This window comes from Mobula birostris, chromosome 11, assembly GCF_030028105.1.
Source record: "Mobula birostris isolate sMobBir1 chromosome 11, sMobBir1.hap1, whole genome shotgun sequence".
NCBI lineage: Eukaryota > Metazoa > Chordata > Chondrichthyes > Myliobatiformes > Myliobatidae > Mobula > Mobula birostris.
Window position 1 is genome coordinate 112,220,249 of NC_092380.1, and position 26,908 is coordinate 112,247,156.

The following is a 26,908-nucleotide window of genomic DNA, read 5'->3' on the forward strand; positions in this document are numbered from 1 at the left end:
TCCCACAACCAATGGAATCACTTTCAAGGACTCTCTATCTCATGTTCTCCAAATTTATTGCTTTTTATTTATTATTATTTCCTTTTCTGATTTGTATGTGCACAGTTTGTTGTGCTTTGCACACTGCTTGTTTGTCTGTCCTTTTGGTCTTTCATTGATTCTACTGTGGTTCTTGAATTTACTGAGAATGCCCACAAGAAAATGAATCTCAGAGTTGTGTATGGTGACATACAAGTATTTTGATAATGAATTTACTTTGAAATTTGACTCATTACGCACAGTGATCACCACTGTTTTGCACTTATTATCCACTCTGTTCTGTACAATAAACACATTATTGTTCCATGCACAAAATTATTAAATATTACCATAAAACTACCTGCAGGGTATACAGTATGTACAAATGGATTTATGTTGGCCAGAAAGAAAGACAGTCTACAAATTAGTGGATTCAGGTGAATCAAGGACAGAGGAAGCAGACACGCCAATTGTTTTGTTTTCCCCACCCCCTTATGAACGCTGAATGGATTCTTGCTCTGGGATAGGCTTAGCAGGTCATTACCCGAAGCTCTTAGTGTCCACATTCAATTGCTCTGATAAGACTGAGACCATTCTCGGATGAGTCACTTCTTACTATGTAAAGTGCCAGTCCCACTAAAGAAGCAACCGGTAATCTCATTAGACTCAGTGTCTGGCTCACCTAGTTTGACTGATCTGGACCAGTCACAGTTAAAAGCAACAAACACTCAAGGCTGGGAGTCAGAAATATAGAACAATGTTGGTTGTAGCCTGGACCAGAACCAGTAAGAAGGTGACACAGGTAGGTCAGGTGACCTTGAGCCAATGGGATGGACATCCATCAGTTCAACGGATGAGGAACACTATAAGAGTCAGGAGCTCCAAATACGTAGGAATGGTAACTCTGCAGAACCACCATCCCGGATGAGGAGGACCCTACAGACACATGGAGATCTGAAACAGGACTACAGGGAATGTGTGGCCAGCAGCAGAAACTCCTTTTTAACTGGTAATATATTTTCTATTCTTTGACTGTTTATGGAAGGTCAGTAAAACCTAGGTGTATATACAGGTATTCGGTTGTGTAAGTTCACCTGCTCTTCCGTTTGGACAATAAAGGTACTTGTAGGAAATTGCAGATTCTCTTTACGCCTCCCTGATCATGATTACAAGCGGTGATTCTTGTAACACTTGGGCTCATCCCCAAGCTATCTCGCTATATCGATGTAAATATTCCAAAATCCGAAAACCTAAATACTTCCAGCACTAAGCATTTCAGATAAGGGGTGCTCAATCTATATTTCAATTCGCAAGAATCACAAATTTTCATCTTAAGTGAATACTTCATCCTTAGTTTAGAGGCAACACCAGATTCAGAGAGTCTGGGAACCCAGCCAGAAAAGATGAAGCTCCCAAACTTTGTTCCAGTTTTGTACTGATAACTGTAACTAAGTAGAACTGCATATACGGAGATCCAGAGTTAATGAATAGTATTCAGAATTATTTACACCCATTGGCTTGTGATGACAAATACAGCTGCTTCTTTAGATAAGGATTCTGATGTTTTTGCAGAGATTGAACTGGACAATTTAGCAGACATATCCTGTAAAATTCACAAGAAAGTAATACTTTTCCAACAGTGGAACCCATTTCACAACACAGTGACCATTAATGCAGGTCAGGCAGCATCTACGAAGAGGAATGAACAGTCCACCATCACCATCAGCAATCACTCATAGTTGGGTATGATTCTTCTCCTGGTGGTTGATCTGGTCACTTGTGGGTCTTGAGATGACTGAAGAGGCCGATCCGTGATCCATAAGTCCCACTGCAGTGCTGGCAGAAGTAGGTCATTGAGGTGGTGGTGGATGTAGCTGGTTGGGCCTTTCCCAGTCTCTCCTTGCGTTGAAGCCCACTTAGTCTCAGTGGCACTGTGGAGGTATTCTTCAATCTGTGCAGTCCCCTCCAGCTTTTCCTATCCGTGCTAATTTTTCCCATCCATTCAGGTTGTTGTGGCACTTCCTCAGGCAAGTCCTGATATTGTCCTTGAACTACTTTTTCTGCCCTCCAGGAGTGCGTTTTGTATCCTTGAGTTGGCTGAACAGGAACTGTATGGAGAGGCGAGCCTCAGGCATATGGATGATGTGGCCGACCCATCGGAATTGGTGTTGAGTCACAATTGTGGTTATGGAGTTAATTTTAACTTCTTTCAGGATGCTGGAGTTAGTACACCTGTTCTTCCAACTAAATCTCAGAATCTTTCAGAGGTATCTTTGATGTTAAGTTTCCAGGGATTTTATGTGCCCTCTGTACATTGTCCATGACTCTGCTCCCTAAAGCAAGGAGAGGAGGACTATAGCTTTATAGACTAGAAGCTTAGTGTTGGTCGTGATATCCTGATCTTTGGAGCCTGGCAGAAGTTCCACTTGCACAGCCTATTCTGCGATTTATTTCAAGGTCAATGTTGGTTCATGAAGAAAGAAGCTGTAGCCGTTTAGTTGTTAGTTAGCTTAAGGTAAGGAGCATGGTCATGAGGTGTTCATGGATGCCAGCTGACAATTCAGAGAGGTGACTGATGTTGTTGTTCTTTATGGCGAATCCAACTCCGTGGATTCTGGATTCATCTGCTGATTTCCCCTTCCAGAAAAAAGGTGTATCCACCCTTCTCCTCATTCAATTGTCCTTCCTCACCCAATCGTGTTTCAGAAGGCAGCAAGGTCCATTTGGAATCTTCTCAGCTCTCTTGAGATGACAGCAGTACGTCTTTTAGGACCACTGCTGGTTTTGCTGTCCATAAGTTTCCACACACTCCAGGCTCCAAATTTCATGTGCTTTTGTGCAGTTTGGTGATCCCTCTGGACGTGGCAGCCCAGCCAGGAGTGAGGAGGCTGGCTACTTTTAGGACACCTTTCTAGCCCCTTCCCCGAGTGGGCTGAGCAGAGCGGGTCCTGAATGGGGCTGCTCAGTCATGGGTGCAGCTGCTGAAAAGTTCTATCTGTCTCTGTTCAAGAGCTTGTTGACTGTATCCAACACCCACTTCCTGTGTGCCGGGTAATGGCTGTGAGCTCCCAGCCACTGTCCTGCTCCTGTCACCTCCTCCTGATCGCCACAGGGTTTTATTCAAGTGGGTCTATCGGATTATCAAACCAAGAGAAATGCCTGTGTGTGAGTTCTTTTAACGTGGGGAGACTGATGCAAATGGTCCTTCACAAAGAAAGGGCTAGAATCCAATGGTATGGAGACGAAGACATTTGGGGGGGGGGGGGCCCTCTTCTGCTGCAGCCGTCCTCTGCCTTCATAGCCATTGTGGTGGTCCTCATAGTTCCAAGATTCGGAACTTTAATTTACCACTATCTTTTACCCGCTCTGCTGTTGAGGTCTTGGTTGAACAGTCCACAGCCACAAAGCTAGTTCAACACTGGGGCTGAATATCAACGCAAAATAAATTGTAAATTGATAGCAGTATCCAAGAAGATGAGAGGCTTAGATACAGTGGCCAGCCAGAAACTATTTCCCATGGTGGAAATGGCTAATACAAGGAGGCATAATTTTAAGGTGATTGGAGGAAAGTATAGGGTATGTTGGAGTAAGTGTTTTTTTTTACACAGAGACTAGTTAAGGGAGGTGGTGGAGGCAAGTATATTAAGGACATTTAAGAGATTCTTAGATAGGAGCATGGATGATAGAAAAATGAAGGAACATGTTAGATTGATCTTCGAGTAGGATAAAAGGTCATTGTGGGCTGGAAGGCCTGTAGTGTTCTATGTAATGATCAGAGATGGGCATTATCTTAAGGTGATTGGAGAAATTGAGAATTCTACTCAGCAAGCTATTAAAAAAGTTGGCCAACACTCCTTCATTTGCAGCAGCAGGACCTTTTGGAGTTCCCGATGTGATTGGTGGCACTGCAGTACCAACGTTTGTTCCACCTGGTTGCTGGAGGCAAGTTAGTTAGTAGTTGTTGTGGTTTTTTTTAAAAAGCACAGAGAGATTGAGTGTGTGGAACACCTGAAACGGGTGGCAGTTGAGACAGATACGCTAGGGAGATTTGAGAGATTCTTAGGTAAGCACATGGATGATAGAAAAAAAATGAAGGGCTATGTTACAGTGAAAGGCCAACTGGTGGTGCAGTGGAGTCAGCACTAGACTTCGAGGTGAATGGTCCCGAGTTCGAACATGGCCGGTTCTTTGCACGCTTTCCATCTGTGCTGGGGGTTGAGCATCGAGCTAGCAACTTGGCCACATAGTCAAATGCTACAGAAACAGCAAAAATGTGCTCAATGCCCCACAAGGGGTAAAAAGGAACAACAATGTGAGAATGAAGGCTTAGATTGATCTTAGTAGGTTAAGAAGTCAGCACTACATTGTGGGCTGAAGGACCTGTACTGTGCTGTAATGTTCTAGGTACCAATTGCTTGACAAATTATTATTAACAGTTGAAGGCCACTGGAATTAGGGGTCCTACTTAGAGGAAGGAAAATTAAACAAAAGCAGGAGAAAAGAGGAACTCTAACTCTTAGTCTGAACAGGATGCCATTTTTCTTACTGACCTGAAATGTTGGTTTTGTTCCTTTTTTCGCAGATGCTGCCTGACTTACCAAGTGGTGACAATTATTGTTTTTATTACAGTATTCCTGTGAGATCCTTTATGAAATTAATCAAGGATCAGTGGTGTAGTTAGTACAGATGTTACAGCAACCCAGGTCTGATCTGATCTGATCTGATCTAAATCTGATCTCGGGTGTTGGGTAGGGTTTGCACATTCTCCATGGCTGAATGGGTTTCCGCTCACATCCCAAAGACACACAGCACACACAAAATGCTAAGGGACCTTAGCAAGTCAGGCAGAGGGAAATATGCAGTTTTGGGCCAAGACCCTTCATCAGGACTCTAAGCTGAATGTTCATACCCCTCCATAGATTATACCTCACCTACTGAGTTCCTCCGGCATTTAATGTGCATTGCTGGAGACTTCCAGTACCTGCAGAATCTTTTGTGCCAAAGATGTGCAGATTGGCTGGTTACTTGCCACTATAACTTGCCCAAAATGTGTAGGTACAGCTACATCCCTTTAAGCATTCAGTTCTTGAACCCAGCAAAAAGCTAATCGTAAACTCAAGAGATTCTGCACAAGCTGGAATCCAGAGCAACACACAACAAAACGCTGGAGGAACTCAGCAGGTCAGGCAGCATCTATGCGAATGAATAAACGGACAGCATTTCAGGACGTCTAATCACTAAAGTTAAGCAACACTATGACCACTTTGCATTAAAATGGATCTTTTTGTTCTAATTATGTTCTTGCTTGTAAACTTTGTATAATCTGTGCAATGGGAATGCAGCTTATCTGATGCTCTGTGCCTGTGATGCTACTGCATGTAAGTTTTTCATTGCACCTGTGACCACATGGACTTTTGCAGATGAAGTAAAGCCGCCTTAGAAACTTTGAATGACAGAACGGATGGGAATGGGAGGGAAAATGGGTTACAAAGGAAATTAGTGGGGGAATGGGGAGGGGTTCGTGAACCACCATAGACTTCAATAGCCTCCTATACAATTTGCAAATATGAAATTAACATAGAAATTAAAGCAGATTAAGACCAAAAAACACGGGAGCAGAATTAGGCTACTTGGCCCATTGAGTCTGCTCCACCATTCGATCTTGGCAGATTTACTATCCCTCTCAACCCCATTCTCCTGCCTTCTTCCTGTAACCTTTGACAACTTTACTAATAAAGAATCTATCAACCTCTGCTTTAAATATACCCAATGACCTGGCCTGCACAGCTGTCTGAGGCAACAAATTTTTTAGATTCACCACTTTCTGGCTAAAGAATTCCTCCTTAGCTCTGTTCTAAAGGGACATCCTTCTATTCCTAGGCTGTGCCCTCTGGACCTAGACTCCCCACTATAGGAAGCATCCTCTCCACATCCTCTCTATGTAGGTCTTTCAATATTCAATAGGTTTCAATGAGATGTCCCCTCATTCTCCTAAACTTTAAAGTAATCAAATGCTCCCCGCACATTAATTGTTTAATTCTGGGATCATTCGCATGAACCTCCTCTCCAATGCCAGCACGTCTTTTTTTTAGATAAGGGGCCCCAAAAGTGAGCACAATATTTCAGGTGCGGTCTGACCAACGCCTTATATAGCCTCTGCATTACATCCTTGCTTTTATATTCTAGTCCTCTCGAAATGAATGCAAACATTGCATTTGCCTTCCTTACCACCAACTCAACCTGCAAGTTAACTTTGGTCTGAGATCTCTTGGTTTGAAAGGCAAAACTTTCACCACAATATGAATTTAATAGAACAGCTGCTAAAAAGCAACATCCATCATTATGAACCCCCATTACCCAAACATGCCCTCTTCTCATGGCTGCCACCAGACAGAGGAGCCTGAAGACACACACTCAATATTTCAGGAGCAGCTTCTTCCCTTCTGCCATCAGGTTTCTGAATGGACAATGAACCCATGAACACTACCTCACTATTTTTGTTGCTCTCTTTATGCACTACTTATTTAATTTCACTTTTATATTTCTTTCTTACTGTAATTAAGTTTATGTACTGCAATATATTGCCGCTGAAAAACATTTTATGACATACAGCAGTGATATTAAGTTAAAAAAATGAATTATCATTCAACCATACATGAATACACATGAATGCAGCCAAGTGAGATAGAATTCCTCCGGGACGAAGGTGCAAAATACAGTACCAGCAGTCACACACAGCACATATAAGATAGCATTAAAGACGCATAAAAAATATATAATCTAGCCCAAGTCCCCAAGTACCATGTCCTGCAGATTGATGGTGCATGGATGTCATCAGCAAAAACAAGCCCTCAACAGTCTTCAGGCGAACGCATGCACACATTCCAGTTTGTCCACCAAGTGAACACTGGAGGGCAGAATTCTAATTGTGAATCTGAAAACCTCAAACACACTCCACTAACAAAGAATTTTCCACACTGGGAGAAAATATGGAAAAGAGAATCAGGTGAGCTCATGGTATTTTTGTAAACAAGCTCACAGCTTCAAAAATAAGTAGTGTGGAATCTCAAGGGTTACCTCAAGCCTCAGAGAATACAACACAAATACAGTCAGTATAATCTACAGATTGAGCAATAAATATCAACTACAGGTACAGCTTCCACTCTGACCACACCTTTTATGCAAACACTTGATAATAGCTTCTAAATGTAAATCATCATTTGCATTGTACAGAACTCTATTTGTTTTAGTGCGTACTTTGTACAAATATACCACAGTCAGTAAACCAGATACCGAGCTTCCGCCTCTTAATGTCCCTGTTTGATTAAACTACACTTACATCCACTCAGGCCTCTTCCAATTATTATCCAAATGCATCAGTTTAATCTCCATTTTCTTCCCCGGTTCCCACTGAGATCATCTACACCCTCTGCCACAACCAACCTCAGCAAACGAGAGTTTCTCAATTGCAGCCGTCTATGGATGGAACAGCATTTTTTAATTTCCCACAGGAATTCTTACCGACTTACTGATATTGATGGCCTCGTATCTCACAAAGACAAGCATTCTCTTTGTAACTACTCTACCAAAACTCATCAATTTTATTTGCTTATTTATCAAAATACAGTGCTGAATAGGCCTTTCTGAGCCATGCTGCCCAGCAATTCTAACCTAATCATAGGACAATTTACAATGTCCAGTTAACCGACCAACCATTAACTTTGGACTGTAGGAGGTAAGCAGAGAATATGGAGGAATCTCATGCAGTCATGGGGAGAACGTACATGCTCCTTATAGGTCGTGGTGAGAATTTAATCCAGGTCACCTGTAATGTAAAACGTGTGCTAACCACTATATTACCATGCCACCCACATTCTAGAAGGTCAGAGGAGAGTCTGTTGTTCTCTGCACAAGTTCATGTTTGCACAGATGCAATGAAAAACTTACTTGCAGCATATGGTAGCATCGTATATGCATTCACAAAAAAAACAAATTAATCAATTTTTATATTTACAAGAACACAATAAGAACAGAGCAAGCAAAGTGCATTTAATGCAAAATGGTCAGAGTTGCTATAGTGAGGTAGTGATTACTGTCCTGCTGGTTGGTTCAAGAAGCTAGTGGTTGAAGGGAAATACGTAGCCATTCTTGAACCTGGTGCAGAAGCCTCAGGACCCACACCACCAGTTTCAGGAACAGTTATTACCCCTCAACCATCAAGCTCTTGATCCAGATAGTATAACTTCACTCGCCCCGTCACTGAACTGACCCACAACCTATGGAATGACTTTCAAAGAATCTTCATCTCATGTTCTTTATATTTATTGCTTTCTCTTTTTTTTGTATTTGCAGTTTGTTGTCTTTTGCACCCTGGTTGTCTGCCCTGTTGGGTGCAGTCTTTCATTGATTCAGTTATGGTTATTATGAGTTTGAGTATGCCCTCCAGAAAAAGAATCTCAGGGTCGTACATGGTGACATTTAAGTACTTCAATAATAAAGCTACTTCGAACTTTGGTGGTGTGGGACTTCAGGCTTCTGTACCCCTTGCCCAATGGCAGCCACAAGATGATAGCAAGGCCCAGATGGCGGGGATCCTTGATGATGGGTCTTGCCTTCTTGGGACACACTCCTTGCAGATACCACCTCACATTTCTTTTCCCAAACAAAATAACAGACCCAGCCTGCAGTGTTTCCGAATGTCGACAATTCCCTTTAACTCCCCCCCCAAAGATGTTGCTCCTAAGTTCCTCCAGCAGAAAATATCCTGTAAGTCTTCTCTGCACCCTCCTATGCTTTGTTGTAATGCGGAGACAACAGATGGAATATCCCGAGTGTGATCCAACTAAAGTTTGATGCACATTCAGTGTAACTCACCCATTGTCCAATTATCCCATCTCAAATCATGCCTCACCAATTAAAAAAAAATAGTCAAAGGTTCTGGGCTTTGCAGACTGAGCCAGCATTTAGTTGCCGCTCCCTAATTGCCCCTTGAGAAGTTGGTGATGAGCTGCCTTATGGGGTACACCTACGGTGTTGTTAGGGAGAGAGTCCCAGCGACGATGAAGAAACACCAATATATTTCCAAGTAAGGGTGGTGAATAGATTAGATTATGAGGACACACAGGCTCTTTAATTGTCATTTAGTAATGCATGCATTAAGAAATGATATAATGTTCCTCCAGAATGATATCACAGAAACACAAGACAAACCAAGACTGAAAAACTGACAAAAACCACATAATTATGACATATAGTTACAACAGTGCAAAGCAATACCGTAATATGATAAAGAACAGACCAAAAGTCTCAAAGCCTCTTGAAAGTCCCATCATCTTACGCAGACGGTAGAAGGAAGAAAAATCACTCCCTGCCATGAACCTCCAGCACCACAAACTTGCCGATGCAGCACCCTGGAAGCACCCAACCACAGCCAACTCTCGAGTCCATCCGGAAACTTCAAGCCTCTGACCAGCCCTCCGACACCGAGCACTGAGCACCATCTCTGCCGAGCGCTTCGACCCTGGCCCCAGCAATAGACAATAGGCAAAGCCGAGGATTTGGGGCCTTCCTCTCCGGAGATTCTCGATCGCACAGTAGAAGCAGCAGCGAAGCGGGCATTTCAGAAGTTTCTCCAGATGTTCCTCCGTGCTTCTCACGTCCATCTCCATCAAATCAGGATTGTGCACGGTACCTACTTAACAAATACGATATCATTTCGGAGTGGCTGCGAGCGCTGCGTCGCGCCACCATCTTCTCCTCCTCCTCGAGTACAGGTCTTTTTATAGAATCTGATACAAATATAACTATATAGGATCTAGATATTCTGACCCACACTCCAGTTCAGAAGGTGACGGTAATGCATCTTAGCTGCTGCCAGCCCCACGCAACCTCAGACGAAGTAGCAGTAGTCAGGGTGGTGTGTGATTTCAGGTGGTAACGTTCTCCTCTCACCAGCTGATAAGAGGTGGTGGGGTTGGAAGGTCTGTCTGAAGAGTCTCTGTGAGATACTGCAGTGTGTCCTGTAGATGGTGCATACCTTGCAACGGTAGTGGATGAGCTGCCTGTCAAGCAGGCCACTATGTCCTGAGTGTTACTGAAGCTCTGCTCATCGAGGCAAGTGGAGAGTATTCCATCACACTCCTGACTCGAGCCTTGCAGGTGGTGGGCAGGCTTTGGGGAGCTAGGTTAGTTAATCACTGCAGGACTCCTAGTGCCTGGCCTGTTCTAATAGCTACACTGGGTATATGGATACTCCAGCCCAATAATGATTTGTGTGAATAGGAGTGGTCCTTGCAACAATCCTGGTGGAATGTCACTGTTAATTGCCACCCATTCAAGTTACAAGGAAAGATTGAATAGATTAGGACTTTATTCCTTGGAATGTAGAAGATTGAGGGGAGATTTGATAAATTTGTACAAAATTATACCAGGTGTAGATACGTCCCTACCAAAGGAGGTATAAGGCGCTCCTTCCCTCCACTAGCCTGCAGGTCACCTTGGGCAAGATGCAGTGCCTGCTTAGCCCTACACCTTCTCCCCCACGATCAGGGTCACGTGAAGCCATGGGAGCCGGTGGTGGATAATTGAATGAACAGCTGCTGGATATCACAAGTTCTGGTTATGCGACCACTGATGTCAGGCAGACGATCGCTGAAGATATTGATAATGGCTGAGGTTGCCGGTCTTATAAAGACATTGCCCAGAAGGCAATGGCAAACCACTTCTGTAGAATATTTGCCAAAAGCAATCATAGTCAAAAGATCATAATCACCCGTGTCATAGGACGTGACATGTAAAGATGATGATACACAATGATGAGGGGTATAGATAGGGTAAATACCAGCAGGCTTTTTCCACTGAGGTTGAGTGGGACTACAACTAGAGGTCATGGGTTAAGAGTGAAAGGTGAAACATTTAAGGGGAACATGAGAGGAAACTTCTTCACTCAGAAAGTCATGAGAGTGTGGAATGAGCTGCCAGTGCAAGTGGTGCATGTGAACTCCATCTCAACATTAAGTTTGGATAGGTAAATATAGTAGGAATATGGAAGATAATGGTCCTGGTGCAGGTCGATAAGACTAGGCAGCTTAAATAGTTTGCCACAGACTAGAAGGGCCAAGGGTCTGTTCCTGTGCTGTTCTATGAATCTATGACTCATTTCTCAATGTCTGCATTTAAGCCAGATAACAATCTATTCTGCTGCTTGTCCCCTGACATCACATTCTCTGAAATTTATCCTGTTGTCATTGGCAACTGGGACATTACTGTCACATGGACCATGTCCATGAGAGAGAACTCACACAGTTGAATATAACCAGAGTCTGACTTCAGGTTGACACAGAGAATGAGATGCTGGAATATGGAGTAACAAACAATCTGCTGGAGGAACTCAGGGAGTTGACCAGTGGAACAGACCTGATTCAGGGCTTCAACACGAAATAGAGACAATTCCTTTCCTCGAATTGCTGAGTCCTTCCAGTAGTTTGTCTGTTGCTCCAGATTCCAGCATTTCAAGTCTCTTGCGTCTCCAGGCTGCTACAGGAATGCAGCAAGTTGAGCAGCATCAGCAGCAGATAAGAAATTCTTCAGGTCAGCTTGAAGTCCAGCATCCTAATCATCTTCTTACTTGTTTTTCCCTCCACAGATATTGTCCTGTCTGCTACTTAATTCCCAGCATTTCCTGTTTTCATTTCTCTTCTTTACCCTGTCTGATTCTACCCCAATGCCCAAACTGAGTCTCAGATTGTACATTATACTGCACACCAACCACTATGAATTATATAAACTTTGGAAGCATACATTGTCCCAAAATGTTCAAATTCCTACAAATTCCACATTAGACTGTAAAACAAGGGAGCAGAAATGGACCAATCAGTCCAATGAGTCTTCCCCATCATTTGATCATAGCTGACTTATTCTCTCTCGACCCCATTCTCCTGCTTCTCCCCATAATCTTTGACACCCTCACTAATCAAGAGCCAATCAACCTCTGTTTTAAATACACCCGAGGATTTGGCCTCCACAGCTGTTTGTGGCAAATAATTCCACAGATTCATCACCATCCAGCTAAAGAAACACCTCCTCATCTCTTGTTCTAAAGGGATGTCCTTGTATTCTGTGCTGTGTCCTCTGGTCCTAGACTCCCCCACTATGGGAAACATCCTCTCCATGTCCATTCTGTCTGTGTCCTCTGGTCCTAGGCTCGCCCACTATAGGAAACATCCTCTCCATGTCCATTCTGTCTAGGCCTTCCAATATTCTGCCAAAGAAATGGTCCAGCCAGCGACTTCTTTGTCTACGTGCTTGTGATGCTGCTTCAAGTACATTTTTCATTGCCCCTGTACGTACATACGTACGTAGGCTTGTGCAGACGACAATAAACTCAACTTTGAAATTTATAATGATAGAATTGTGGGGGAGAGGGAGAGAGGGGAGAAATGGGCTACTGGGAAAATGAATGTCATCCCTTCTATTAATCAATCATTTTCAAATTTTAACTTCAACTTAAGAGTTTTTCACAACGCTTACACCCTCTCAACAATGTCCTATCAAAAGAAGCCGATCATTTTCAGCAGAATCTTCAGGACACCCGGTTTTACTTGATACAGAGCTGCATTTTGCACAATCACATCAATAGCTACTGGCTATCTAATCTCAGATAGGAGGGCATCGAGTGTCTAGGGAGGGGTAGCACTCTGGTGAGGGGGCTTGTTGTGTCCATTCTGGGGCAGCTCTCTCCTGTTGTTCCCCACCGGGAACTCAGCTCTCACCTGTGGCTCTATGCAGCTGTTTGAATTCGACATCAGCCACACCCTTTCAACAGGCAGAATAAATCAGGAGAGGGTAACCAGTGGCCCTCATGTCCTGGTGAGATGAGGAAATGCCTGTCCTAGCATGTGAATTCAGCTCGGCGAACGGGGTAGGTGAGATTTACAGTGAGATCCAACGGCCAGGATGGCTGTTCTGGAACCTTTATGGAGAGCAAAGGGCATGACAAGGCACAGAAGCAGTCATGGTCATTCGCTGAAACAAAGTAAAACTCCAGTTTGTGACGACTACTCGTACCACTGGACCTGGACTTCCAAGGTCAAGAGAGCGGAACTGCCCAAGTGCAACGGCTTTTCCACTTCAAAAACTCTCCTGCACAGGTTTCCTGTTATCGTCGGACATAACAGACACCCAATCAATCAAGTCACTCACAGACGGAATCAAACCTCTGGGCATACCAGTCTTCTGCAAGGACAAAGCAAACTACTCTAATTCTGTAAGGCCAAGCATATAGAACAGTACCGCACAGGAACAGGCCCTTCAGCTCACAATGTTGTGCTGAATTAAGTTAGTAATCAAATGGCCAATCCTGTCCCATGATCCTCTCGTATCCCTTTTGCCTATCACCTGTCCAGCTCTTGGCTCCACCCTCCCCCTCCTGTCTTCTCCTATTATTTTAGATCTCCCCCTCCCCCTCCAACTTTCAAATCCCTTACTCACTCTTCCTTCAGTTAGTCCTGACGAAGGGTCTCGGTCTGAAACGTCGACTGCACCTCTTCCTACAGATGCTGCCTGGCCTGCTGCGTTCACCAGCAACTTTGATGTGTGTGGCCAACTAAACAATATCCTCCCATTGTCCTCACATTCACGTGCCTATCTAAACGTCTCTTGAAAGTCTCTAATATACCTGCCTCTACCATCACCCAGGCAGCACATGCCAGGCACCCACACCCTCTCTCTAAAACAACTTCCCCCTGACATTTCCTTTGAAATTATTCCCTCTCACCATAACTTCATGTCCTCTGGTATTAGAAATTTAACCCTTGGGAAAATATATTGTCTGTCTACTCTATCTAGTCTCAATCTTTTAAATCTCTATCAGATCAAACCTCTACCTGAAAGCTTCTCTTTCACCAGCCAAATTTAATAAATGCCAGTGGAAAAGGCAAACTGACAACCTTCCTTAATGCAAATGTGAGTGGAACACCAGCTATTTGGTTGCCAACACCCCATTCACAAACACCAAAACACTAAATTAAATGTTCAGGTACAGCTGGATTTCAGTAATACTTGTGCATCTAAAATCGATTCATACTAAATCACGCGCATCACAATTATGACATCAACAAGTTACAAAATGAGTTTTTTGGACATGGAAGATGCAAGTTCAGGTTTCAATGTAAACTGAGTTCATTTCTATTTTCTGCAAGATACTTATTTTGATAATGCTCCATAACCGTGAAGAGCTGCCAGATGGGCGGAATCAGCAAAAATACTTCAAAAGGAAAAGCAGAACCTCATCCTGGAAACTAATATTCCACAACTAAACTATCAGCTGAAAGGCAATAAGGTCAACAGCAAGGATAAAGCCTTAAAGTTGAACAGCTTTGCTCCATCTGTAACAAAAAGTGGGATTTCCCGGTGGTCACCCATTTCAATTCTACTTCCCATTCCAACATGTCAGTCCATAGCTGCCCCTACTGCTACAATGAGGCCACACTCAGCTTGGAGGAGCAACACCTTGTATTCTGTTTGGGTAGTCTCCAATCTGATGGCATGAACATCGTTTTCTCAAACTTCTGGTAATTACTCCCCCCCCTATCATTCCCCATTCTCGCTTCCCTTTCACACCCCCTTTTCTTACCTGCCCGTCACCTCCCTCTGGAGCTCCTTCTCCTTCCCTTTCTTCCATGGTCTTCTGTTCTCGATCAGATTCCCCCTTCTCCGGCCATTTATCTCTTTCACCAATCAACTTTCCAGCTCTTTAGTTCACCCCCTCCCCCTTTTCTCAGTTTCACCCATCACCTGTGGCCTTGTAGTTCTTCCTCCTCTCCACCCACCTTCTTATTCTGGCATCTTCCCCCTCCCTTTCTCGTCCTGATGAAGGGTCTCAGCCTGAAAAGTCGACTGTTTATTTGCATCCATAGACGTTGCCTGATCTGCTGAGCTCCTCCAGCATACTGTGTGTATTGCTTAAGCTTTAAAATTCCAACACTGAATGTGCAGCACACACGAATTATACCCAAACACAAGCATCTGGACGGTCCCAAGCCTGGCTGTGAAAGGAGGAGAGTTGGGCATAAAGTTAGCAACCTCATCCCGTAAAAATGTACGCCATAGCAGCATAGTGGCTAGCGTGACGTTATTACAGTCTGGGTGTTCTGGAGTTTGGCGTGCAGTTCCAACGCCATTCTGGAAAGAGTCTCTACACAACCTCCCTATGGAATGTGTGGGTTTTCCCCGGGTGCTACATTTTCCTCCCACAGTCCAAAGATGTACTGGGTAGGTTAATTGGACATTGTAAATTGTCCCATGATTAGGTTGGGGTTAATTGGGGGTCATAAGCCTAAAGGCTTACTCTGCACTGTATTGCTAAATAAAAATCTAGTGCTACAGAAATGTCAACAGAAGCTCATCCCTGGGAAAGGAAGGACATTCGAAGATGGGCTACACCTGGGGACAGCTTGAAAGACCAACCCAGGACAGAGGACTCTGGTGTGCTGATAGGGGTGATGGGCTACCATGCTCATTAGCATATGTGGTATTCAAAAATAATTGCTAAAACAAAGGCAAAATCCCTCTCTAATTCTCCTGTGGAGGCACAATGTAAGTGAGTCCAAGCAAATACTGGAAGGTGAAAACCCAATGTCTGCAATGGAATATGAAGAGACACTGCCCTCAGCACATCCTTTCCTCACCACGTCAGTCACCTAAACTTCACACTTCAGTTACAGACAAACCCCGTCTACAAACCATCCAACCTTCACACTTCAGTTACAGACAAACCAGTCTACAAACCATCCAACCTTCACACCTCAGTTACAGACAAATCCCGTCTACAAACCATCCAACCTTCACACTTCAGTTACAGACAAACCAGTCTACAAACCATCCAACCTTCACACCTCAGTTACAGACAAATCCCGTCTACAAACCATCCAACCTTCACACTTCAGTTACAGACAAACCCCGTCCACAAACCAACCAACCTTCACACTTCATTTATGGACAAACACTGTCTGTAAATCAACTGCTGATTGACATTTTCCATTCACTCGTCTTTATCAGGGACTGAATTCAAAAGTCTGTCAACTTGCTGACGCCAACACGAAAATGAATGTGAGCAACTGTATTGATCCAGTCATCATTCAGAAGCATGGGATGTTTCATAAATCAGTGTAAATGGTGTCAGCAATGTGCACTCATTTTAAAGAAACTGATTTCGAAACACTTCTCTGCTGATGCTTCAGGAAATGCAGGCTGGAATAAAAAATAAATTGTGCAAGATTTATTTACTTATTTTTAAAACACATTCTGAGTGAATTTTATTCCAGATATGGAACTATATTCCACATCATAAATTTTTAGGAAGTGATTTGTGAATTCCCTAAGGATGCATTTCCATAACGCAAACAGCCTTTAGCATGGTGGGGGATGGGGGTCACCAGTATTCTTGCTTACAAGGAATGAAGACGCAGAGAAGTTTAACCAGGATACTGCCTGCACTGGCGAGCATGTCATATGAAGAAAATGTAGTTTCAGTGAGTTAGGGCTTTTCCCTTTGGAACGAGGGAGGGTGAGAGGTGATCTGATAGAGGCAAACAGACAATAAGAGACATAGATAGAGTGGACAGCTAGGGCCTTTTCCCAAGGGCGGAAACGACTAACATGAGGGGGCATAATTTTAAGTTGATTAGAGTAAAGTATCGGGGGAGATGTCAGAGATAAGTTTGTGTTTTTTTTAATAACACAGAGTAGTGGATGCGTGGAAGGTGCAGCCAGGGGGGTTGGTTGAGGCAAATACATTCAGGGCACTTAAGAAAATCTTAAATAGGCAGATGGATGATAGAAAAATGGAGGGCTACGTGGGAGGTATGGGTTAGATTGATTTTGGAGTACATTAGTTCGGCACAGCATTGTGGGCTGAAGGGCCTGTACTGTACTGTGCTGCTATGTTCTGGGAATCAAACAATACAATTGGTGGGGATTTCACTGTCAACAATAGTTCCGTTTGGATATTAAAACAGAATTAAAATGCATTATAACAACAAGAGATGCTGCAGATGCTGGAAATCCAGAGCAACACACACAATGCTGGAGGAACTCAGGTCAGGCTGTAGCTATGGAAATGAATAAACAGTTGACGTTTCAGGCCAAGACTCTTCTTCAGGACTGGATAGGAAGGAGCAAGATGCCAGAATAAGAAGGTGAGGGAGGGGAAAGAGGTCAAACTGGAAGGTGATAGTGATAGGTGACGCTAGGTGGGCAGAGGAGGGTGGGGGGGAGGGGGGAGGATTAAGTAAGAAACTAGTTGGAGACTAAAATGCGTCTCTTGAGTCATCACACAGATTAACCAATTTGGGGAATCATGCTATGCTAACTTCAAAAGCACTCGCAGAAGCTATGAAACAAATTTACCATATGCTCTGAGTGAGCAGTTTCAATTCTGTGATAGAATTCCACATATTTTGGGCACATTTGATGTTAAACTCTACATTCTTGATTGTTCATTGAAAACTTCTAATGTTTTTAAAAGCACTTTCCTTCCCTATATCCACACCCCACATCTCTCCCACTCACTGATGTTGAGAGTAATTTCAAGTTATGACCATAATACATTGGAGCAAAATTAGGCCATCCAGCCCATCAACTTAATTTCGCCATTCCAGCATGGCTGATCAACAGATAGTAATCCTTCTTAACCCCACTCTCCCGCCCTCTCCACATAACCTTTGACGCCCTGACAAATCAAGAGCTCTGCTTTAAATACTCTCAATGCCATACCCAAGTCATAACACCGAGAGACTTCATCCCAAAGTATGCAAGACTTCCTTGCTGTCTTGGAAGAGTCAAGAGTGGCTGGTGCTTAGATCCATCACGTCTGAACTAAGCACCAGCACAGGACTGTGGAGATCGGGAGAGTGAAGGGTATCGTTTGATGCAAGGCCTGCATGTGTGAGAGTCCGGGGCCAAGGACTGGTGGCCCAGTGGCGGCATTTCCTGGCGTGGAAGGCAGTTGTGAGTGTGAGTGGGTTGCAAAAGCCTCTTGTTTTGTTCTGGTGTTGGTGCTGTTGCTTGTGTTCTACCGAATATAGTGGGCATGCCATATTGGCACTGAAATGTGTAGTGAAACTTGTGGGCTGCCTCCAGCACATCCTTAGATTGTACTAATTGTTAATGCAAATGATGCATTTCACTGTGTGATCAATAAATCTGAATAAACATTGAAACACACAGTGAGATGTGTCTTTTTGTGTCAATGAACAATACTGTCTGAGGATGTGCTGGGGTGATAAATAAATCTGAATGCTTGCAGAATTTCAGGTTGATACAAGGGCCCAGAACTATGCATTCCATTACTCAGTTTTACACAAATACATGATGAAGAACCCAAATTTTGTGATTAGGATTAGATTAGATTAGATTAGAGCACCATTTTACAAAGCAGCATAAATGCATCAAGTTAAACAGTTTCAAGAACAGTGTCACCAAAGCCAGCTCCCAAAATACCGCCAAACACAAAGGCTATTTTCCATTCAGCTTTTCTTACCGAGGTTTGTGACCAGTCAGCATGAGAAAAGCATCATAAAACAATGCAGGCACTGTATGACTGACAGCAATCCAATAGTGATGCAAAATGGGATTGGAGCGTAGGTTAACATTTGGGCGTCTCATTGCCCGTTCTAAAGGATTCATCTTGAAGGACAAATTTACATGATATTCTGCAGAGAAAATAAGTATGATGTTGTTTTGAACAAAAACATTGCAGATACTAGAGGGATAAAAATGATTTAAAGGAACAAGTCCAGGCTTCAAAGTCATTTGGAATAATACTCAGTGAAAACAGAAAATGCTATAAACGCTTGGCATTTGTGTTCAGAGAAACAGTTAACATTTCAGTTCTCCACCAGAGATCCAAAGCAGTAACTGTGTCTCTCTCTCTCTCCACAGATGCCGTCTGACCTGATGAGCGTTTCCAGTATTTTCTGCTTTTATATTTACTTATTGACATACAGCATGGAGTAGACCTTCTGGCCCTTCGAGCCTCGCCACCCAGGAATCCCCCAATTTAACCCTAGCCTAATCACGGGACAACTTACAATGACCAATTAACCTACCAACCGGTATGTCTTTGGACTGTGGGAGACAACCAGAGCACCCGGCGGAAAATCATGAAATCACAGGGAGAATGTAAAAATTCCTTACAGGCAGCAATAGGAATTGAACCCAGGTGGTAGGTACTCGAAAGCGTTGTGCTAACCACTACGCTACCGTGCCGTATGCAGTGTCCCCAGATTTCCAATTTTGCAAATGTAGGCTTATCATTCACGGATTAGTTGCATCCGGTCAGATGCCAACGTTACACTTCGATTTAGATTACTCGATGATGATGGCAAAATAGTCTTGTTAAATCACAAAAGAACGTTGCAATGATGACCCTAGTCCTTAGTGAAAGTTAAAGATACACAAGTTCTTAACCATTCATAGGACACTTTAATCAAATGGTGACAGTAGACCCTTTGCCATTCGAAGGTGTCTTCTTCATCACCCTGTCTCAACTGGACCCACTCTCAAGCTAGAATTTGAGGAATATTTGAGGATAGATACTTTGAAGCTGGAAAACTTCCTTTAAACATGTTCACAACTCTTCAACATTTCTATGTTTCAGCAATTTCACGATAAGCTTAAATGAGAGAAGCTACTTGTGCATTAATCTACATCATCCTTTCAGGAAGAGTGACACACGGCAAGATCACCAATTAGTATTCATTGCTGCTGTATGAAGCACCCATTTGCTGAGGTCCTTTGCACATTAAGTGGCCGGGAAGAGATAATGAATTGAGGACTGAGAATTAGAGTACATTTTCAATGATTCAGTTAAGCATACAGGGTAAAGCTAGCCACCATTACCTTGGTTTTCTTCCAGTAAGCCTGAGGTAGACATCATATAGGAATGCTGGGGCCTTATGGCTTACAGCAATCCAGTACTGATAGATCAAGTGATTGGAGGTTAGATTTACATTAGGCCGCCTGAAAGCCTGCTCGAGAGGATTCCTCTTGAAAGTGGATATTACATGGTATTCTGAGGAAGAAAAGTTGCATGACAGTATATTGATTTTCTGCATCTACTCAAAACCTCAAGCAAGGTCAACAAGGGTCATGGCGAGTAAAGGAAACATCAGAACAAATGCACAAATGGTCTTTGGTCACCACAAGTGGCATTGCCAGAAATTAGCAATGGGAATTTAGAGGGGCCAAATTTCACCTTTTACTGAACAATCAGTATTTTTCATCCAGTATGCTGAAAAAGTTTTGAGTTTGAATTTTGAATCTTTATTTTATTTAGATCTGCATCACCGTGCAACTCACCGACTTAACTTTAGCCCAATCTTAGGACAATTTACAATGACCAATTAACCTACGAACAAATTAATGTACTAAAGTCTTTGGACTGTGGCAGGAAACCCAAGCACCCAGAGAAAACCAATATGCACTAAGAAAGAACATACAAACCTTGCTACAGAACACACTGGATTTGCATTCCAAACTCCAATGACCCAAACTGTAATAACGTAGTGCTAACAATCTGGGAAATTCAGATTCTGACAAACTGATGTGTTACCTAGTGTTGTTTTACTAGGTTCTGGCAGAATAACCACTTGATTTATGTTCAGTTGGAAAACTAAACATCTGACCAAAACAGAATTAAGCAACTCCATCTCTGAAAATTATAGAAGTTTTTCTAAAGATCCGAAAGTGACTGACCAACATGAAGGCAAAAAGATATTTCAAAGTTTGAGTACACAAACCACCATAAAGAAAGGAAGTGAGAGGTTTGTACCAAGCACACACCAAATTGTAACATATCTTTTAACACGTAATCCTGTCAGCTGCTGAATGATCCCAATATAAAACTGTAGCAATGGTATTGGATCAGGGTGTTTAACTGTTATTTTTTTGAAGTTTAACAATTGTTTGTTTGTGTTTTATAAAAATGTAACTATTTAGTATGTTTCCTAGTGGTCACAGTATAAATAAATAATTGTTCAGTGTGTCCCCTACAGGTTACATTTGTACAATTCTGGAAAGCTCTGGAAGCTTCTCTGGTGCTGCGTTATTTGAATCGAAGCTTTCTGGTTGGCTGAATCTTATCCGCAAATTTAAATGGATTGTTTGTTATCTATGGGTAGAGAGAAAGCGGGACATGCAGCGGAACCACTTTCTTTTCTTTATGCTCTTCTCGCTCTACTTACAAGACCTCTGTCACTATCCATTTCAGATATGCTTTGTTCTATTAACACTTAATAAAACTATTGTGATTCAACAAGTTTTGTGCCTTTTTCCTGACTTCCGGAAAAACTTTGGACTAAAAACATCAGAATCTAACAGTGGTATACAAAGATGATAACTGTTCTTTGGAGGTACCTTTCAAGGTTGGCTTTATGCATTGTATACGAGCTACAAAGGGAATCGGTTTGCTGACTGGTTATCCTTCTTGGTTACTTATGTGAAATTTATTGTCGCTAGTAATACAAAACAAGTAAATGCTGGATCTAAACACAAAATAATGAATCTACATTATTAGAGTCTGCTAAGTCTTTATCAGCATTAAAGTGCCACAGGTCCACACCAACCATCGCAACCATTGTCATCAGTGTGTTACATGGTGGAAAAATGGCAAGAATCAAATCCAGATTGAAAAGGAGGTCCAGAGGAGATTTATGGGAATGAGGAGCATTTGATGGCTTTTGGCCTGTACTTGCTCAAATTTAGAAGAATAAGGGGAGAAACTTATCGAATATTGAAAGGCATAGTTAGAGTGGATGTGGAGGGGATGGTTTCTACAATGGGGGAATCTAGGATTAGAGGGCACAGCCTCAGAATAGAAGGGTGTCAGAGGTGAGGTGAATTTGTTTAGCCAGAGCACAGTGAATCTTGTGGAATTCATTGCCACGGATGGCTGTGGAGGCTAAGTCAGCGGATATATTTAAACCAGAGATTGATAGCTTCTTGGTTAGTCAGGGCATCAAATGTTAATGGGAGAAGGCAGGAGAATGAGACTGAGCGGGATAATAGATCAGCCATGATGGAATAGCAGAGCAGACTCAATGGGGCAAATAGTCTAATTCTGCTGCTATGTCTTATGGGCAAGTTGATTTTATATGATGTACACATAGTTAATGATTTCCTCTTTTTACAGGCAAATCAGGTATTTATTACACACTCAACTTTCCAGTTTGAAACAGTAGGCTGGACAATTGCATTAGATAAGCTTGAATGAAAATCTGAAGTTACACCAAAAAAACTTTCACTTCTGAATGTAAACAGAAACACCTTTAAAGGCGTGTTAACTTTAAGCACTTAAAAGTACCATTAAGTATAATGTTCATGCAATTTAATGTTTCCAGTTTGGCAACACTTACTTCAAACCAACAATTTATCTTTAACATTTTAATAAACAAAAGGCACTTTACTTGAAAGATCAGGGGAGGTGCTACTGACTGAGAAGGTTTAAAGTATTTAACATTACGTGGAGTTTGCTACAGAGGAAATAGCAGCTATTTTATTTATTTTATTTAGAGATACAATATGGAACAGGCTCTTTGGCCCAACGAACAGCAACTCCTGGCAACCCACCTATTTAACCTGAGCCTAATCACAGGACAACTTACAATGACCAATTAACGTACTGTGGGTGGAAACCAGAGCACCTGGAGGAAACCCACACGGTCACGGGGAGAACATACAAACTCCTTGCAGACGGTGCCAGAATTGAATTCCGTACTCCAGAACACCCGAGCTATAATAGCCATGCTAACTATTACACTACCGTGGCACCCTTGGATCATTAAGGATCACTTTTAACAGAGATTTCACTGAGCTGGCACCCCATGAATTTTGAAAAGCAGCATGGAAAGATCACGTGAAAAGAAAATGTCACCTAAAAAAACTTTGGTACATCAAGGGAGGAATGTTTAAAGATGAAGCAATCATTCTAGAAGCAATAAAACTCCTGGCCTTGAGGAAATAAATTTGAGAGATTTTTGAGAAGAAAATTAAAGTGAAAGTGAATATTTTCATTATTTGACTCCCTGCACATTAAGAATTCATGGTGCTTTTCAACCTCATTCCCTAATCTGTAGTGGTGACTTTCTTTTCTGTGCAAACAGCAGTAGCATGCAGGCAATTAGTTAGAGGACGAGTTGGCCATCAAATGTCCTCCATGGGTCACAAAAGAGCAAGAGGCTTCACAATCATGCTGGAAAGCTCCCCATGCAAAAGGACCAAATACATGGACACATTTAGATATCTTCCTTGGCTTCATTTCAATCAGAAGAACTCAGATCACTTCAGCATGCAGTTGATTACTCCAACACTACATTCCCACAACACACGGATTATAATTAAATCAAAAGACAAGCAGTTAACATTTAGGCAAACAGTAAGCTTTGTTTCCTACCAACTTCACCCCAGTGGAAAGGATTGGTGCCACCTGTGGTACAGTTGTAAACCAATATATTTCTTGGCCTAAAGGGTAAAATTAAAAACTTAGTACATTGAATACAGCAAAAACTATTCCCAGATAAAAAGTATTTTCATAGGTCATAATCAAAACAGTATTCAGCTTAAACCTTACCAAACCCTGCAAACCCCTTTACTATTAGATTTTTGAATGGGTATGAACTGATGAAAGACTGGCAGCAATGGAAGAACCTTGTGGAGGACCCATGTGCCACCTAGGCACTAATGGTTCAGACGACGAGACAACGATGAACGGATGAACCCTACCTCCCTATTGTATTTAGCTCAGTTTTGTACTACATTTCATTATTTTATATATTTCCAATTATAATCTGTAATATATTTTATGTATTGCATTGTACCACTGCTGCAAAATAACACATATGCCAGTGATAGCAAACTTGATTCTGATTCTGCATCTTGGTAAATGTGATAATCAAAAAACAACCACCAGTTAGTGCACAGGGACAAAAATCTAAATTAAATTGAAATGAATGGTTTTATCCCTCGGGGATGGGACACCCAGGATGAAAATTAAGTTATCTACACCTGATCCACTCTGTTGACACTCAGTATCTAAGTCAACCCTTTGTCTTAAAGATCACATCTCATTCTCACAACTCTGCTCTCGTCCTGTGACCCGTCCTGGGACTGAAGGCCTGTCTGTGTGTGTGGTGGATGCTTGGGTAGGAGAGCAAACAGGAAAGGGGCTTGTTTTGCTGTTGTGCTTTGTTTTTTTTTGGTTGTTATTTGTGTTGTTCTGTTGAATATTGTGGGCATGCTATGTCAGAATGTGTGGAGACACTTGTGGGCTGCCTTCAGCACATTTCAGGCTGTGTTGGGTGTTAATGACACACTTCACTGTATGTTTTCACCTGATCCCTCAACATTTTTCCTTGAGTCAAGAAAGCACATCAGTGTCTTCACTTTCTGAGGAGATTGAGGTGAGTGAGGCACCCCTCCTATTCTAATTATTTTTACAGGAGCATCATCGAGTGTGTCCTGATCAGCTGCTTCACTGTCTGGTATGGAAATTACAAGACATCTGACTAAGTCCCCACAAAGGATTGTGACGACTGCCGAGAGGATCATCAGGGTCTCTGCCACCCATCGGAGATATTTATCAGGAGCACTGCATATGCAGGGACCTTAGCATTGTCAATGATCCCTCCCATCCGTCCAACAATCTCTTTGACCACCCCACCCCACTATCAGTCAGAAGATACCGTAGTGTTATGACAAGAATTGTTAGGATGAGAAGCTGTTTCTTCCCAGAGGCCACAAGATTTCTGAACTTCCTGCCACGGCCCAGGTCCTACATTGCATGAAGTGCCAGTAGCTTTATAATGTTTACTTTTTAACCTGTGTTGTATATGCACATTATTTGCTAATTTTACTAACGGTAATATTACTTTATATATTGTGTGAGAGTTATATGTACAGTGTTGTGCGCCTTAGTCTGGAGAAATACTGTTTCATTTGATGGTATACATTTGTACAGTTGAATGACAAAAAACTGAACTTAAACTTGATGTGATAATGAAAATGAACTTGAACTTGATGTGATAAATAAGTGAATCTGAATCCACAGGTCACCCTTTAGTAAGTACTCTGTCAAGAAGTCCTTGCCCCAATACATGTCCAGTTATCTCTAAAATTTAGAGGAGTCACCTGCTGTACCTATGAACTCCCGAGTACCACGCAGCAGCCAGAGTCATGTTGATGACCACATCAACGGGGATCAGGTCAGCCACAGCGCTGTTTGCTGCTCTCATTGTGCGCAGGATTCCTTTCCCAGCCTGCAAGAGAAACCAGGGCAATATGGGTGCGGGTAAACAGTTCCAAAATTCATTGACAATTACATTACAAATCAAGGCAGACAACAGAACTGCACACTGCACAGGATCGGAAAAAGGGTGCAGAAAGTTGTAACCCCAGCCAGCTCCATCCTGGGTATTGGCCTCCCCAGCATTAAGGACGCCTTCAAAAGGCAGCATCCATCACTACAGGCCCCAGCACCCAGGACGTGCCCTCTTCTCATTGCTACCATCAGGGAGGTACAGGACAGGAGCCTGAAGATATACTCAACGTATCAGGAACAGCATCTACCCACTGCCAGATTTCTGAATGGACAGTGAACCACGAACACTCCCTCAGTAGTTAGTTTTGTTTTTTTTTCCTTCTCCTTTTGCACCAGTAACTTAATTTTTTATATATAGTTCTTAACACAATTTATGTTTTTACTATACATTGCAATGTACTGCTACTGCAAAACAACAAATTTCACAGCAAATGCCAAAGATATTAAACTTGATTCTGTACAGCAAACTAGAGCTTACAGCTGAAGAGGCAGCATAGCAACTTAGTGGCTAGCATTATGCTTTATGGTGCTATCAACCTGGGTTCAATTCCCATCACTGTCTGTAAGGTGTTCACACATTTCCCCTGTCCACGCAGTTTCTTCTGGGTGCGTCGGGGTCCTCCCATGTTTCAAAGGTTAGTAGGGTTAGTATGTTGTGGACATGCTATGTTGGTGCCGGAAGCGTGACAACATTTGTGGGCTTCCCCCAGCACATCCTCAAACTGTGTTGGCTATTGACACAAACAATGTATTTCACTGTATGTCTTGATGTACATGTCACAAATGAAACTAATCTCTAATCTCTCTAGGCTCTTTCTGTTTAAAAAAAAAGTTCAAATGCTTAAATAATAAAAATGCAGCGGGTGCAAGTAAAATGCAAATCGGCGATTCCACATAGGTCATGGGAAGGCGAGACTCTGCAGTGCAGTGGAAGCACACACTTAGAAAATTTTTTCCTTGTATTCTAGGTTAAAAACTCAGCAGTTTTTTTGTGTCACCAATATATTTAACTCAGACAGTCTGAGGGCAAACAAACTGAATTTTGACAGCACACCAGAGGCTGGATTAGAAGTCTTTTAAAAGAAATGCAATCCTGAAGAAAGTTTAGAAGACTGTTTGCAGCAACATGGAAAATACTGGAAGAGGTCAGCAATTCAGGAGGCATCTGTGGAGGGAAATGGACAGCCGACATTTCAGAACCCTTCATCTGTCCACTTCCCTCCATAGATGATGCCTGAGCCACCGAGTGCCACAGGACCATAAGACAGGAGCAGCAGGGTGCCGTGGCAGCATAGTGGTTAGTGTGACGCTATCACAGTGCAGGCCGTCAGAGTTCGGAGTTCCATTCCAGCATTCTCTGTAAGCAAACTTGTACATTCCTTCCTGTGGGCGCTTAGTTTCCTCCCACAATCCAAAGACGCGCCGGTTGGTAGGTTAATAAGTCATTATAAATTGTCCTAATCCCTTTTGATTAGGCTAGGGTTAAATAGATGGGTTGCTGGGCAGTGCAGCTCGTTG

The 26,908-nt window shown here is 42.6% G+C and overlaps 1 protein-coding gene across 4 annotated transcripts in view; it reads right to left on the reverse strand.

Annotated features, from left to right (window-relative positions):
- far1 (fatty acyl CoA reductase 1) overlaps window positions 1-26,908 on the reverse strand; it is a 71,950-nt gene that overhangs the window by 10,605 nt on the left and 34,437 nt on the right. Inside the window, exons 7-9 of one of the 4 annotated variants that reach the window (XM_072272861.1) lie at window positions 25,210-25,328; window positions 23,468-23,535; window positions 18,557-18,728 (exon numbers count right to left, since the gene is read on the reverse strand). In XM_072272861.1, coding sequence (XP_072128962.1) covers window positions 18,557-18,728; window positions 23,468-23,535; window positions 25,210-25,328 — 359 coding nt within the window. Of the gene's footprint in view, window positions 1-18,556; window positions 18,729-19,917; window positions 20,090-23,467; window positions 23,536-25,200; window positions 25,329-26,908 lie in introns of all 4 variants that reach the window. The other 3 variants (XM_072272859.1, XM_072272860.1, XM_072272858.1) reach the window with 3 other exon arrangements.